Here is a 14825-nt window from a genome sequence, read left to right as displayed (position 1 = left end):
GCATGCATTTCAACGTCTTACATTATCTGTTGGTGATTCAGTGGATCAGAGCTGCTATTTCAACATCTTGCATCAATACTCAGTTCTGTTCGCTGCCTCGCTAGAATCATAAATAATGGAAAACACTGGCGAAGGCAAACTCATTGTCTCCATATCTTAGTCTAACATTGCCTTGCCTTGGTCAAACAGCAGGTTCAAAGTCTGGTTCAGATGTGGTGAAAGAGTGATGTCAGACAGAGTTCAGGTTAGTCAGCTGTAAAACCTGCTACAAGATTTGGAGATTTGCTTTGAAAAGGTACAGTTCTCACGAAAAAAAAAGCATTATGAAACCACAACTAAACTTCCAGCAGCACACGAGCAAACGCAGGGGCGAACTGAAACATTTGACATGTGACAGTGGGGACCACTGGCTTAAAATACACTCTTACTGAGCTGGAAAATTATTTTTGTGGCAAGATGAAAGAATAATTATAGAAACGTGGCTTTAGTGGAAATTATAGACAAAATAATGTCTATCCCTGCTGTACTGTTGGATGGTTTCAACCAGTGAATGAACACAAGAAAGCAGCACATTGACTGCACTAACTAGCACAATTATTTAAAGAAAAATGAATGTTAATGTTAATTTATCCAACTTTCTGAGTAAAAACAGAAGGTCATTCGGGGTCTGAGGCCGTGGTCTGTTTTACAGAAGCAGCATTTCCTGCAGGAAAACTGTTGCTGGAAAGGTTATGTAATCAATCATTACATAATCAAAGACTTGACCACTACATAGATCTTTGTAATAATATAAAATGACAACACCATTACTGGCCAGTGAACTGGAATCAGTGCTGAATGAGAGCCAATCAAACAGGCAGTTTCAATCCAATGTTCCAAGGGAAGCACAAGTATAACATGCAATGTCCCAGAGGGCAATCTGAGCTAGCAGCAATCAGAAACCCACTGATGATGTCTCAGAGGGAACAAACATTGGCTCAACAGTTGCACGGCTGAATAATGATGAAAAAAGGGAAGGCACCAAACTGTTTCTCCAAATATGAGATGGAAAAACATTTTTTTTTAAAGATGAGAAACACTCACCTCATGCAGCAGCTTCTCCAGTTTCTCCTGCAGCTCCACAAAGTACCTGGAGGTGACCAGGCCTTTCTGGGACTTGTCCAGACAGTCTCTGGCGAGCTCCACCAGCTGGTGCTGAATGAATCCCAGCACACCATCAGCCAGGGGCAGAGCAGAGCCTGGGGAGCACTCTGCAATGATGTCGAGCAGCTGACCCTCCATCTGGGCCGTCGCCTGGGAAACAACCAAGATGGAAGACTTCATTTAAGACACTGACAACAGCAACAATTTCTTTCAAGTTGGCCCACGGCAGGTGAGTGAGGCAAGATTTTGACATTGCCAGGAGCATTAAAATCTCCTGCGCTTATTTCCATCTGTACAAAAACTCATGCACACATTTATAGATCACGCAGAGATGCATTTGTGCCACTGAAGATGTTTTACAAATGCAGACCAGAGAGAGAGAGAGCGAGAGAAGCCGAGAAAAGAAGGTTAAGGAAGGTACTGACTATACCTTAGGAAAGCGTTCTTTATAGACGTGATTCATCATGACAATTTCATTGTCAAATGTTCCGCAGGTCCGTCCGGGGCTGGATGACAACCAGGTCAAAGAGAAAAACAGAGATGTAGATCAGAGACACGACGCAGCAGTAAAGATCATATCATAACTTTTGCACAGATAAAGGTAATAATGTTTTAGTGCTACATTTGAATCCCATTAAAACAAAGGAACTCATTGGTGATTGATGGGAGAGGCTCACATTACAGAAGTGTGCTTAACTTGCTCTTTTTAAAATCAACATATACACACACACACACACACACACACACACACACACACACACACACACACACAAAGAGGTCCACTGAAGCCATAAAACAATGTCAATCTTAAAAACTGCTGTAAACAGCAAATGTTTGACTGACAAGCGTTTACGGCCACCTCGCATGTTTGAAAGTGACACTAATGTGATTGAGATCAGGCTCTCGTCTGCAGTATCCGTGACCACATCTGTTGTGTGCACAGGGCTTCAGTTACAAGAGCGCACCTTTAAAACCGCCCGTGCACATTACAAATCAGTGTACTGTCATCACAAATGTTAAAAACAGCCACCCTGGGTGCCCCTATACATCACATGCTACAAATAACAATATCATCATGTGACATGCTCTTTACTATTTCTGGGTAACCACAGCAGTTGCACAGCAGTGGTTTTTATTTGAGGGCAATAGCAACAGTTAACCCCTTGGGAACTATTTGAGGGCAGCAAGAAATGCTTCACACACCCTCAGGAGCTATTTCAGAGCCACATAGACGCTTGCCAATCATCTATTTCCATAGTCGATACGTGCAGTAATTTAGATGTGTTTTTAACAGCATTACATAAGTCAGTTACAAGATGAAGTGATTAGAGGGTTTGTGGAATCTCAACTGATGTGCGGTCAAATCTACAAACCATCGGAAAGAAAGTGCTTCTTTGCTGGATGTATATGCACCATTGATATGCACGAACTTCAAACTTGAAAGTAAAGGTTAATTTGACTTGACTATATACTGGACCAGTTTGCATTTTCAGGTGTTAAGATGCTTAAATCAAGAAATGATTAAGACATTATTGTTCACAAGTCAGGACTGTGACCTCTTCCCTTTAAGTAGAACACAACCACATCTGCATACCTAGAACAGTAGACATATCTTAAGAGCAACTGGAGCCTTCAGTGGCACAGGCAGGGACTCGTCACAGAAAAAAAAACCCAACCACATCAAGATGTTGCCAACACCCTCCACAGCCCATTACAAAAGTCTCCAGCAACCTCAAAACTCCCGACCACAAGAGCGATTTAAGAGCGCTTGTTTAAGTGTTTAATGAGAGCAGCAATGCTACATGATGAGGAAATGCTACACTCTAATCCAGAGGATCACTAGTAACCAGCACAGAGGTCTTTTTTCCGAAACCACATGAAATAATTATCCCACCATCTTCAGATCCTTCCATCCTTCATTATTTATAATTGTCCACGAAAGATGTTTCAGAACATTCGGCCTTTTCTCGGTTTGAGGCGAAGCAGCAATCCTACCAAATGTGACACTGCTTGTTTACATTTCTGTTTATAGCTCTGCTACTAAAGTAGCACACTTATGCTAACTGCAGGCTTTTTGCAGACTGCAGCACTGCTAACAGGTCATTTTGTCTCTCATAAAATTATTTTAAATCCATGTTTGGGTAAGCAGCTGTGCGACAGAGGGAAAATGCACAGGGTGCAGGGTGTCTGCCACTACTGCTCATTGTACGCCTTAAGCCTCTGGAGGTGGGAGGCTTTATATGAGCTCCACAGCTAGCGTCTTCAATTAGTACCGCAGAATTTTCCAAGAGCAAAAGCAGCACGGCATCACATTGCAGTTATGGTTAGCCATACCTCTTTTCTGGGCCAAAGAACTGACAAGTAAACGTTAGCCACCAGGAAAATTGCAATGGCAGAGAAGAAACTTTGGTTCAATAATGAAAAATACAAATGGCAATCATGACTTTTTTTCCTCCTCCTCCTCCTCCTCCTCCTCCTCCTACTCATTCACACTCAGGGCACTGATGTTCAACAGGTTAGCTATTCAGTAACCTGTTGAACCACAAGCTTCCAAGACTAGTTTCAGCCAGGAAATAAGCACACTGCTCATTTTAAACCATGACACAACAGTATGTAATACATAAAGCAACACAAGCAGCAGTGAACCAGTTCCAGGCTTCGTGACATTATCTTTAAGGGCTTCATTTGAACATTAACCCACAGCATTAGCTGAGAGAGGCGTGGCTCTTTTCGATGGTCACTTCTCCCGGTGGAGTGCACTGTTCCAGACATGTTTGTGTGACAAACCAACAGTCCCCACATCTGCGGCGTCTTGTTCCAAGCTACCTGAGACTGCGTGAGCGGAGCCTGACAGGGGCCGTGGGCTGTGCTCCATCTTCATCTGCCACGCTCTCCGTGCTCCGGAAATGTTTGAACAGGAAGTGGAGATCATCTTGCGTGGGCTGGAAGGGCAACTGGTGCAATAACTCCTGGGAAGAAGAGGACTGGGAGAGAAAAGTCCAGAGGGGATAAAGAGAGACGGGGTTTGTGAAAGAGAGAAAAGAGGAAAAGGATAATGAAGGTCAGTGTGCTGGAATGTATTGTACAAATGTAATAAATACAATCAATGGCCAAACTTATTTCCTACTTTTTCTGCTTTTATTTGCACACTTGTGACCATGTCAGGCTGCGCTTCTACAGTTTCGACGATAACATCATGCATTATAAGACTTCCTCTAATTGGAGATTCCCTCATTATCCTGTGAGTCTTAAAGGCTTTCATCTTCCACTATAGATCCAAATTAGATGTAACACTTAACAAGGACATCCTGAGAAAGGCTGCAGTAAAGTAAAACATCATAAATCCCCTTCCAGATCTAACAAGATGACTCAGTGAGCTTTAGTGTTTCCTCAGGCGGGATTTTTCTGTCCTGCTGCAGCATGTCCTGAGGCGGGCAGCAACGGCTGTTGTGCTGGCCATGCATGCATTCGTTTTGTCTTTCCCAGCCAAAAACGTGTGACACGAAGCCTGGAATTTATGAGGACTCCCATCTGGCTAGGATCTTGTGTTTCACCGGAGGAAGAGCAAAGGGAAGAGTGGCTCATCTGACCGGAGGAAAGAGAGGAGTCTCACAGAGAGACAAAGCGAAAGGAAAACAGAGGAAAAAGCAAACAGGGACAGAAAAAGGCAGAGCAAAAGAGCAAGGAAGAAAATAAGTGACAGAAGGAGGGACAGAAAGATACCCTGAGGAGGAAACTCGAGACGTGTCAGAGGCGAGTGAGAGCAGCATAAAGAGCTCACTGACAGCGAGCCTGAAAGGGGCATTGTGCAGGGAGGGCTGACCTCACCGTCTCCGAGCCATGTGGTTGGCCATACAAAATTACAGCCGTGACAGAGGAGACGCGTATTGTTTTTACAGCCAACTGCAGTCTCTGTAATGACTTTCAAGACAAAAACCTCGAGACAATCAGCACAGAAACCATCAACAAATAGCTGTTGGGTGTAGCTGGGCAGCGTGGCGCGCTCACTGCGTTCGACTTTTCTCGAAAGGAAAGGCTGAGGGAGGAAATGTGAAATGCTGTACAGTCCCCTTCTTCGTCTGTGATATCATCCAGGAGAAAGAAAGCACACATTTCAACAAGGCCTGTGTTATTTTAGCGATAAGATTTATTATTCCTGTACTTTCCCCTGAGCCGAGAGCCACTACACTGAGTACGGCTCAAACCACTTTTGTATGAGGTCATTTATTTAATAAGGATGTTCACATGGTAAATGATGAACTTTCCAATGGAGCTTTTTTAAATTCAGCCAGAAAAACACCGTATAGAGTAAAATATTAAATGTACTTTAAAAAAAAAAAACCAAAACACTGTGTCCATACTGTTTAAATTATTCTGGGAAAACTCTGGGAAAGGCATCTGAGGATTCATTCCTACTTCCTGTCTGCAGTGGAAAGAGTGATACAAGGCTGATGATGGAGAGATGCATCATCATTGGACATCCTGTTATGGCTGAGTCATTAGAGGATACAGCATCCATCTCCAGTCAGCTGTTTCGCATAAATCAGCTGGCTGCACAAAGCGTGGTCAGCCGTACTGTCTAGTAACAGTGTCGTGATGGTGTGAGAACGCACTAAGTGTCTTTACTCGCAGCGGTTAAACAAATGATTTCAACCGTTTGACATGTTGAGTTTAAATGCGCTGCAGATGATCCTTGAAGACTTGGAAAATGGTTGTAAAAAGTTAGCTGTTTGTTTCCTCACCAGGAACAGTGGGATAGATCAGCTTGGATCCACGGCTGAGACAAGTTGTCACGGCGGAAAAAGCATGAAAGCAGCCAAAGGATTCTCTCAAACCTCTGCTGCTGCATAATCGGTTTATTTGTCTGTTTGTCAGCAGGTTTAAGGAAAGACTGCTGGTCCGATTTTCGTGAAACCTGGCGCCAGATTGTAGCATGAGCCGAGAAACAACACTTCAAACTTTGGAGCGGATCTGAATCACTTGTGGATACCCAAATTATTTTTCACTTTTGCTAACATTGTGAGATGGCTCATTGGTCCTGAAGGATTAGATCTTAAAATCTAGTTGATGGTAGTTCAATAGTGACAAATATATGCAGTTGTAGAAATACAATGGGAGAGAGAACTCTTGGCCTTGGCAGAGGTCTGCACTCTCCCAGTGTGAGAAAAACCTTAGAATCCTTCTTTCTAAATGCACACACGATGCTGTTGAGGTACATATGCTCACTGTTTTGCACATGCTGGAGCATCCTGCTATACAAACCTTTCCCTGCCCCTTTCAAGTCTACAGGAGGGTGAGTGTTTCAGATTCAAAGGCATGGCTGTTCGACCGTTCCTTCACCCACTCTGCAAACAGAGTCGACTGTACTGCGCGGTGGATTTACTTCTTACACTGTGTGTAATCTCGTGGCATTTACAGTTCAGTCAGTCAGCACCAGAAGTGTCCAAGACACTACAGCTCCATATACTGATTGCTACACTGGCGATAAGTAACACGAGGAGCTAAACGGTCCTGTCTGATGAAGAAATGGAACAGACACTGATGACTGAAGGGAATTAAAGACATGGAGAGGAACACAGAAGGAGACTCAGCTTACAGATACTGATGAACTGGGTGCGTTTGTGCAGTATCCAGACGAGGGAACCGACGCCACAGACCACCTTCGCCCATCCGCTCTGCAGAAAACAAAACAGTAGCACAGCGCTCAGTGGTGACACATCCTGTTGACGCCAATCTTCAAAGCTTCACCCTCTCACTCTTGCACATCTCACGTTTTAAACCCTCTTCTCATGCAAGTTTAAAGTGATAACGTGTGATGCTTCAAACGGTTTTGATAGAAAGAAGAAAATGCCACTTTGGCGTTTTCTTACCTTTCGGTGCGGGCCAGTTGGCTAAAGCAGAAGACGCAAGTGGAGAAGAAGCAAGAGAAGGAGAGGGGGAGGGGGAGGGGGAGGCAGGGACACAAAGTGACAAAGAAAACAAATACTGTTTAATGACAGTGACAGAGTAGGTCTGACTGTCAGAGTCATAGCACTGTGTCTGTCACAGCTCGCAGCCAGCGGTGGTCGTCTGCTGCTGCTGCTGCTGCTGCTGCTGCTGAACACCTGCCAAGCTGCTATCACACTGCAGCACTTAGCTCGTGACTCATTATACGCAAACACACACATACCAACAAAAAAAAAAAAAAAACACTCATAACTAGCACCTACACATACACCATGAAACACCCACCTGCACCGCTACTACAAACAGAAAAGGATTCAACCTGTATGCCTGAAATTCCTACTCGGAACTGTGTCTCTATTTCCACATTCCCCCTACTTTTCCATCCAATATGGCACTCTGAGGACATGGCCCAGTTTCGTTCACTGATTCAATCTGTGACGACAAAGACGGTCAAATGTTTTCTCGCACAAACCAGCTCTTGGGGACATGGAGCCAAATCAGGGTCGACACAATGAAATTGGACGGTTCTGCTCTGAGCGGGACTGAGATCTGAGGATTAGCCAGGTGAATTAGATCTGTGTGTTTTCTCATCGGCTCACACCCGATATGTATGTCATCCGTTATGAGTTATCAAAAGCCTTTACTACTGATGCTGGGTTGTTGTGTTAAGGTCCTGCGAGGCTTAAGAGGATACAAGTCAAGATTAAAAACAAGGTTTTAAAATCAATATTAGAATCAATGCCTCAGGTATGAGAGGAAAAGAAACTATTGTGGGCCAGAGTGTTAGCAGTCCGAGCACCTCAAGGTTGAACAAAAGCTTACTTAATGGCGATGAGGGAGCTGCAGCCCTGAGATGGTTCCTTATCACGTTTTTTCCTTATTTGCATTTAAAAGATGTATTCATTCCTTTCGGGGGTGCCAACTATTGCGTGTCTAGCTCTTCCGTGTTTACATGTCAAAATCATAGCACAACAGCAGGGCTATACAGCTTGTGTGAATAACAGATGTACCCAGTGGAGCTCTTAAAAGTGCAGTCGCAGCATCCGTCTCCACACTGGCAGCTTAAAAATTCTCAATAAATTCAGATGAGTCATGCAGGCTCGTGCTAAGGCAATTCTATCAGGAGACATCCCCTCTCCGTTCTTGGGATTATGGTGCAATGTGCCACACTGCACTGCAACATTTAATGCTAATTCATAGTACGTGATGATAAGCGGCGTAGATGTACATACAGCGACACAGTTACTCTCAAACATCTCATATGTACGCTAGAATCTACAGCATTATTTTTAAGCATCTAGTTCAGAGTGAGCCTACATGTTACTGTTTTGCCCAAAATCAACACAACGTTTTCTGCTACTGGGCGAGGATGCCAGGTCCACCTACTATTCCTCTAAATCCCAGTGACTCTATACACGGTTGCAAAAAGCGTGATAAGAGGACAAGCTTTGCAATTTCCCCCTGTAATCACAGCAGCTCTGAGTAACGAGTGTGTGCACCGACTTGCTGCCTTAATTGGCTTCGCAAATGCCAAGACCCATGTCCAGCAAGTGGCCCTGGGGCCTTTCAGCTGGTTGGACTTGCTTCTCCATTACCTCATTTCCACTACAGGGGCAAAAGGAAACAAGACAGGGCATGTTCGCTATTCATGCAAGTCAGTTTCTCTAAAACCAAGTTTCTAAGGTTATTGTGGAGTGTGTTTTGATTGGATTCAGCTTAAAATAAGTGAAAAATGTTCATGCACTGTTCATGGTTCAGGTTTGGCTTGGTAGGAAACAGTTGTTAATGAATCAGCTTGGCTATGTGCAACTCTCACTGCAGGTTTCTGGTTACTGCTGTTGAATGAATTAGAATGGAAATATATTTTCTTGGGCTTTATTTCTTCTGTTTTCAATTTAAGCTGTCTGCAGTTTCGTCAGCTTACATCTTTGCTAGAGGATGGATGAACCTACAGCAATGTTAAAATATGCGTTTATCTGCTGCTGTTTGGAGGCATCTGCACCGCGTTTTATCAGTCTTACCAGTTTTCCAGTTTTTGTATTTGGTAGGGAACAAAAAGTGTTTGACTTCATTCTTACCTGCGAGCGAACTGGAAATTGGCAGAGGTGCTGGCGGAGACATTTCTGGGGCTTTCTGAAGGGCTGCTGCCAGCTGAGGAAGCAGACAAAATCAGTTACAAACGCTGAAAATGAGCAGAACCTGAAATAAACCACGTATATGACTATGTAGATGTTGAATCATTCCACTGGCCGTCCTCTTGTTTTGCATGAACAGTCTGCAACTGGTTTGATTTCACAGTTCAACCTGAATCTAATATCTTAATTACAGTAACACTCCCACAAAAGTGAAGCAGGCCTCTTCCCTGCCTAACCAAAGAATCTCACTTTCAGCAGACAGCAGGGGGTCGTCGATGGGAGTTGCTACCTGCACCATGATGGAGGAGTTAACCAAAAATATTATCGCAGAAACACCCTGAAATATTGTGATATTACTTTCGGGCCATATCACCCACCACTATCCACCACGGCACGTGCTTTTGAAAGGGTCACTAAAGGGTTTTCATGCCAGCCCCTGAGGACAAAGCACAGCCACACCCTGTGTCACTTAAAAAAAATGGGTGCAAGGAATGAATGAGTCTCCGTTCAGGCAGCTGAACAAGGAATGAGTAGCCTAGAGGAAGCTACATGAAAAATATCATCGCAAGGAGAGAAAACTATCGTGTGCCTTATGCACTGTACTGTGGGCACATTATGATCCAACAGCCCGGGAGACACCAGCATGAACACACCAGAGAGAACCCACTGCTAGTCTTGTGACAAACAGCATCAAAAACAACGCTAAGGGCACATGTACGAGACAAAAAAGCCAATGTAGTGGTCTCCTGCCATAGATGAACCCCTCAGGTCTCCATTCCATCTTCACCCACTTCTGTCTTCTGTGTTTTGCTCAAATCTATGTGAAGTACGCTCAATGAGCCTGTAGCCTAATTGGCGAAACAATATGACACACTGAGCTGAGCAGATACACAACCAGCATCAACACACAAGTACCTGTGGCAAGAGGGAGAGGTGAAAGCGGTCGTGATAGCGTGGGCGACGGGGTCCCGACCGCCAAACTCCTTCTCTTGTTGTTACGGGAACTGCGAGAGGAGGAAAACAAAACAGGAGAGAGAAAACATTTGCTTATGCAATGCAATTACAAACGCAATGGCTCATCACATGTGTCTTTTATCAGCGCAGTAAACAGTCGCCTAAGATAAACACGGTCGGCCTGTGAACTTCAGCTGTTGATGGCGATGTGGAAAACACTGATAGCTAATGACACTGGTCATGGTGTTTATGCATGATCATGCACGCAGAGCTACAAACATGTCTGTAGGTAAATATACAAACACACACTCACGCAGAAAGTATGTTTTGTAAAGTACGTGGGTTATTTTCATGTGAGAGTATGGGAAACATCTGGAAGTGCTGGTAACAATGGGAGCAGCTGATCTTATTAAAACAGCTTTATCTGGCTGTTACACAATGATGCAATGAGTGGACCTGGTGACTCCCATAACATAGAAATGCTGGCCATGACATACTGCCCATACCATTAAAGATCCATCGCCATGGATGAACACACACACACAGACAACACAGACTGATCTATCAGTGAGAAAATCAATGAGCAGATTGTTTTTCCATTGCGCAGTCAGAAGTTCAGCAGTCAATGTAACTTTGAACACAAGCTTCTTCTTCTTCTTCTAAAAAAAAGAAGCTTGTTTGTGTCATTTTGATGAAAGTTGGTTTCCGTCTGCCCCACTGGTTGGTGTCAGCGTTGAATTTAAAGGACTGTTGATGTGCAGTTTTTTTTGACAAATGCAACTTCAGTCAGCCAATCAACTCTTAAGAGCTCCTTTAAGAAGAGCCTTCTCTTTATAAACCTCCCATGTAAAAGTGGTGGATGGCGGACTGGTTTAAAAGCAGGCAGATACCAAGTGGTATTTTTTAGCACGACTCACCCACAAAGATGTCAGGGTAATTATGATGCAGTTACTTTAAGTTCATATGTTATTTTGTCCGCATCCTGTATGTGTATATATGGTGCCAGGAGCGCTCTGAGGGCCTGAGGTAAAGGCTCCATTCAGTTTTATAAGTAGAGATCTTTTTTGGCTTTTATGTCCCCCCCAAATAAGCTGAATGTAATCCCCGACATGCCCTCTGTTTCATCCTGGTGATGTCCATGTCATCTCTCTTTCTCTCTGGCAATGACCTAAAAGAATTGAGGGGCTGAGACAACAACAGAGCCTGACGTTTCTGGGTCGGTGCTGAGGCGGTTTCGCACAGTATACTGTGGCCCCCACCCCAAAAAGGGACAGCACAGCAACAGAGAGGGGAGAGCCAATAAATGCTTGACTTTTGCTTCAACGACAGACCAACCACAGAATGGCAACGTGAATGTGCACCATTTTACCTTCATCAGAAAACAAATAACCTTCTCACACCACAGAGCCCCCCCCCCCCCCCCCCCCCCGCTCCAAAAAGGCATGAAAGCATTGCCGTATCACACCATGGGAAGGAGAGAGCTTTATCATGAGTTGGCAGTGATAAGGCTTCTCTCTGGGGCTAACAATAGTGGTTTGTAAGGACCTTGCAGGCAGACATGTAGCATGATGAATGTAGGCCACTGAGAGGCAGGCCTGCATGCTTCACGTGTCTGCTGATGTTTAAGGGCTGCACTTACTCACTGAGCTGCATTCAAAGTCATGCTGTGTTGAACGGCTTCCATGACAGATGCATGATCGCAATCTACATGAAAAAGGGTGGATGGTTTGATACTCCACAGAATATAATCAGCGGCCTGTTAATAATCAGAACAACTGTACTGCATGATCATGACTGCATGATGAGAGCAAAGGTTAACCCCCAAAACTTCAGCCACAAGCAATGGGTCATGCAGCTTATGCCGCTGACAGGAGCTATAACTGATGCATGGCGTGCCACAATCACAACACAACATTTCCCTATGGAAACACTGGAGTTACGGCAAAGCAAATAAAAACGCCGTAAATTACGAGACGATCGCTGTGAACTCGCTGATTGTCAAAGACGATCGGGGCACGAACGATAAACTGCACTGCTCTGCTTTGTGAGGGCTGATTAAACTCGTTTCACATATAAAAGCACGTCTACAACAGCACAGATCCACGGACCACATCAGTGTATCGATCAGCGCTGGGACTTGAGTGTCGCCGTATGCGACAGCTGGTAGCAGACAATGCAGTCTGCTCACATACACAACACTCTACAATGGCCACGTTTCTCTGTCGGAAACAAAAACTGGGGCGGATGTAACCGACATACTGTACAGTAAGGCACTGTCGGCGATCACACACACACACACACACACACACACACACACACCACTGTGACATTATCAATCTGAGCTGTACGCTGGTGATGTTCGCAGACACTGTGGGGGTCGGGTTTACGTGCTGGGAATCAACTAGCTCAACATTAACGTTCAACAAATTGCCGTTTGTCAGACAGTGAATGGCTCAGCTCAGCGGGGAGCTGATGACAACTACAGGCCGAGCAGACGTGCTCGCTTTGCGGCACTTTAGTCTAGCCTGGCTCGCTTTTGTCTGCACATTCAGTTAGTCTATTATCATGAACAGGATGTGTTATCGTTACCCCTTCGATCTTTTCATCATGGCCCCAGTCACAAAACTAGTTTTGTAGCTCGGCAACACGGTCCAGTAGTAGTTTTGGTCAGACATGGTGATGGTGGTGACCGACGAATCCAATCCAGATATGAGAACGATCCTCTGGTTAAAGTGGGAGCATCGTGTTGGACAGTCTCTCCTCTGGACGTGTTATGACTGGTGGTGGTTAGGCCAGTACGCAACGTCCAACGGCAGAAACTCCATTCAGCTTCGGTACAAACTGACCCCAGACCCACGACAAGGCAGCTCGGTGGTGATGGGCGACTGCAACCGCCATGTCCGCTCTGCTCCTTCTCTCTATTACCATCGAAATTTCCGAAACGGTCAGTCTTTCGTGGGAAGCGACGTTAGCGACTGATATCTTCGCCAAAATATAAAGAGTGATACAAACTTTCCAGCAGCGACGCCGCACCGCGCAGGCGCATCAGCGCGCGCCTGAGGGAGGAGGCACTAATGATGCCTTCAAGCACTGTCGGAAATATCATGTACCCCTACATCACATTACCCACCCAGCGAACAGAAATAAGACTGAAAAATGATGTGCTTCCAGTGATGTCGATACTCAGACATGAACACCTACATACATACTTACATTTTATTTATATGTATTTTCAAAAAATCTATAAATGTAAAATGTGCACAGGGAGTCGTATCTATGTCACACTTCTCAGTCTAAGCCTTACGAGGTGTTGTGAATGTTGCATTAATGTCATCGCGGAACATTGAGATTCTCATGTGATTATCATGGATTAAAAGACTGTAGAGCACACGTTCTCATGAAATCAAACTGTACTCTGAAATGTTCAAACCCAGCCATTGATTGTGACAAAAACCTAACTATCCATCCATTCTCTGTCGCTTATTCAAAGCGTGGTGGCAGCAGAGGTTCAGCAGTCAAGAGAAGGTTAAGCAAGGTGGTCCAGACATTTCCCTATCCAGCAACATGTTCCAACTCCTCCTAGGGGATCCCAAGGCACCCCAAACACAAACTAGATATATAATCCCTCAAGTGCACTCTGGATCTACCCTGTGGTCTAGGGAAGGCACCCAGGAGACATCCTTACTTCACTTGTGGACAAGAACACCAAGATACTTGTAGTCACTCAGGGCACCAGCTGACTCCAAACCCAGCGGAAGCAATCCACCATTTTCTGTTTGAAAACCATGGCCTCAGACTTGGAGGTGCTGAAGGTCAAAGTCTGATGAAGCCAACATAACCGCATCATCTGCTGATATAGTGAGACTGCCCTCCTATTTGCAAGGAGCAGATGATGTGGTTCTGCTGGCTTCATGTGACAAATCCCAAACAGAATCGTGACAAGGCACAACTCTGGTGGAGTCCAACACCCACTGAAAACGTGTTTGACTTCCTGCTGAGAATATGGACACAGCTCTCACTCGGGTTACATAAGGACTGGATGGCTTCTGATAAAAGCCCAGGTACCCCACTTGGATTTAAGCTTTCTCCAAGTCCGCAAAACACAAGCAGACTGGATGAGCAAACTCCCATGAACCCTCTAGTAACCCTGCAAGTGTAAAGAGCTGGTCCACTGTTCCATAATCTGCATTGCTTCTCAAGGATCTGAGGTTCAAAAATCAGTCAGTGCCTCCTTTCCAGTGCTCTGGCATAGGAGGAAACTGAAATGTACAGTTTCAAAAGCAGGCCTATGCTATATGATAGTTTATACAGACCTTGAAGGTCTGTATAAACTATTACTTGCGCACAAACAATTACTTGCGCATTTGTTTGGGAATGACGTGTGCTTGAGTCAAAATTTACATGATGTGACTCTTTTGTTTAAACTAAATTACAACAGACAGGGCAAAAATAGGGGCCCACCATTATTTCATCCCCCTATTGAGTTAATCCACCCTGCTACAGCAAAAGGTAAAACACAGAGAAATCTTAGCAAATCACTCTGATGTCTAAACTTTTTCATAGACACACCACGAGTCTCTCCTGAACTATTTGAGCGATCTGTTCTCAAAGAAACCATTCACTTTTAACAATGAAAATACTGTGGAT

The 14825-nt window shown here is 44.6% G+C and overlaps 1 protein-coding gene across 2 annotated transcripts in view; it reads right to left on the bottom strand.

Moving 5' to 3' along the window:
• The window catches only part of mast3a (microtubule associated serine/threonine kinase 3a), a 30057-nt gene that overhangs the window by 12338 nt on the left and 2894 nt on the right, over nucleotides 1-14825 (bottom strand). The window contains exons 1-8 of one of the 2 annotated variants that reach the window (XM_076744227.1): nucleotides 12768-12984; nucleotides 10140-10228; nucleotides 9168-9240; nucleotides 7014-7034; nucleotides 6740-6818; nucleotides 3970-4127; nucleotides 1574-1649; nucleotides 1084-1293 (exon numbers count right to left, since the gene is read on the bottom strand). In XM_076744227.1, coding sequence (XP_076600342.1) covers nucleotides 1084-1293; nucleotides 1574-1649; nucleotides 3970-4127; nucleotides 6740-6818; nucleotides 7014-7034; nucleotides 9168-9240; nucleotides 10140-10228; nucleotides 12768-12853 — 792 coding nt within the window. In that variant the 5' untranslated portion in view covers nucleotides 12854-12984. Of the gene's footprint in view, nucleotides 1-1083; nucleotides 1294-1573; nucleotides 1650-3969; nucleotides 4128-6739; nucleotides 6819-7013; nucleotides 7035-9167; nucleotides 9241-10139; nucleotides 10229-12767; nucleotides 12985-14825 lie in introns of those variants that run through there. The other variant, XM_076744229.1, reaches the window with a different exon arrangement.

Source organism: Chaetodon auriga, chromosome 12, assembly GCF_051107435.1.
Source record: "Chaetodon auriga isolate fChaAug3 chromosome 12, fChaAug3.hap1, whole genome shotgun sequence".
Lineage (NCBI taxonomy): Eukaryota > Metazoa > Chordata > Actinopteri > Chaetodontiformes > Chaetodontidae > Chaetodon > Chaetodon auriga.
Note: the sequence above shows the minus strand (reverse complement) of the source record. Positions and strands in the feature narration are given on the sequence as shown.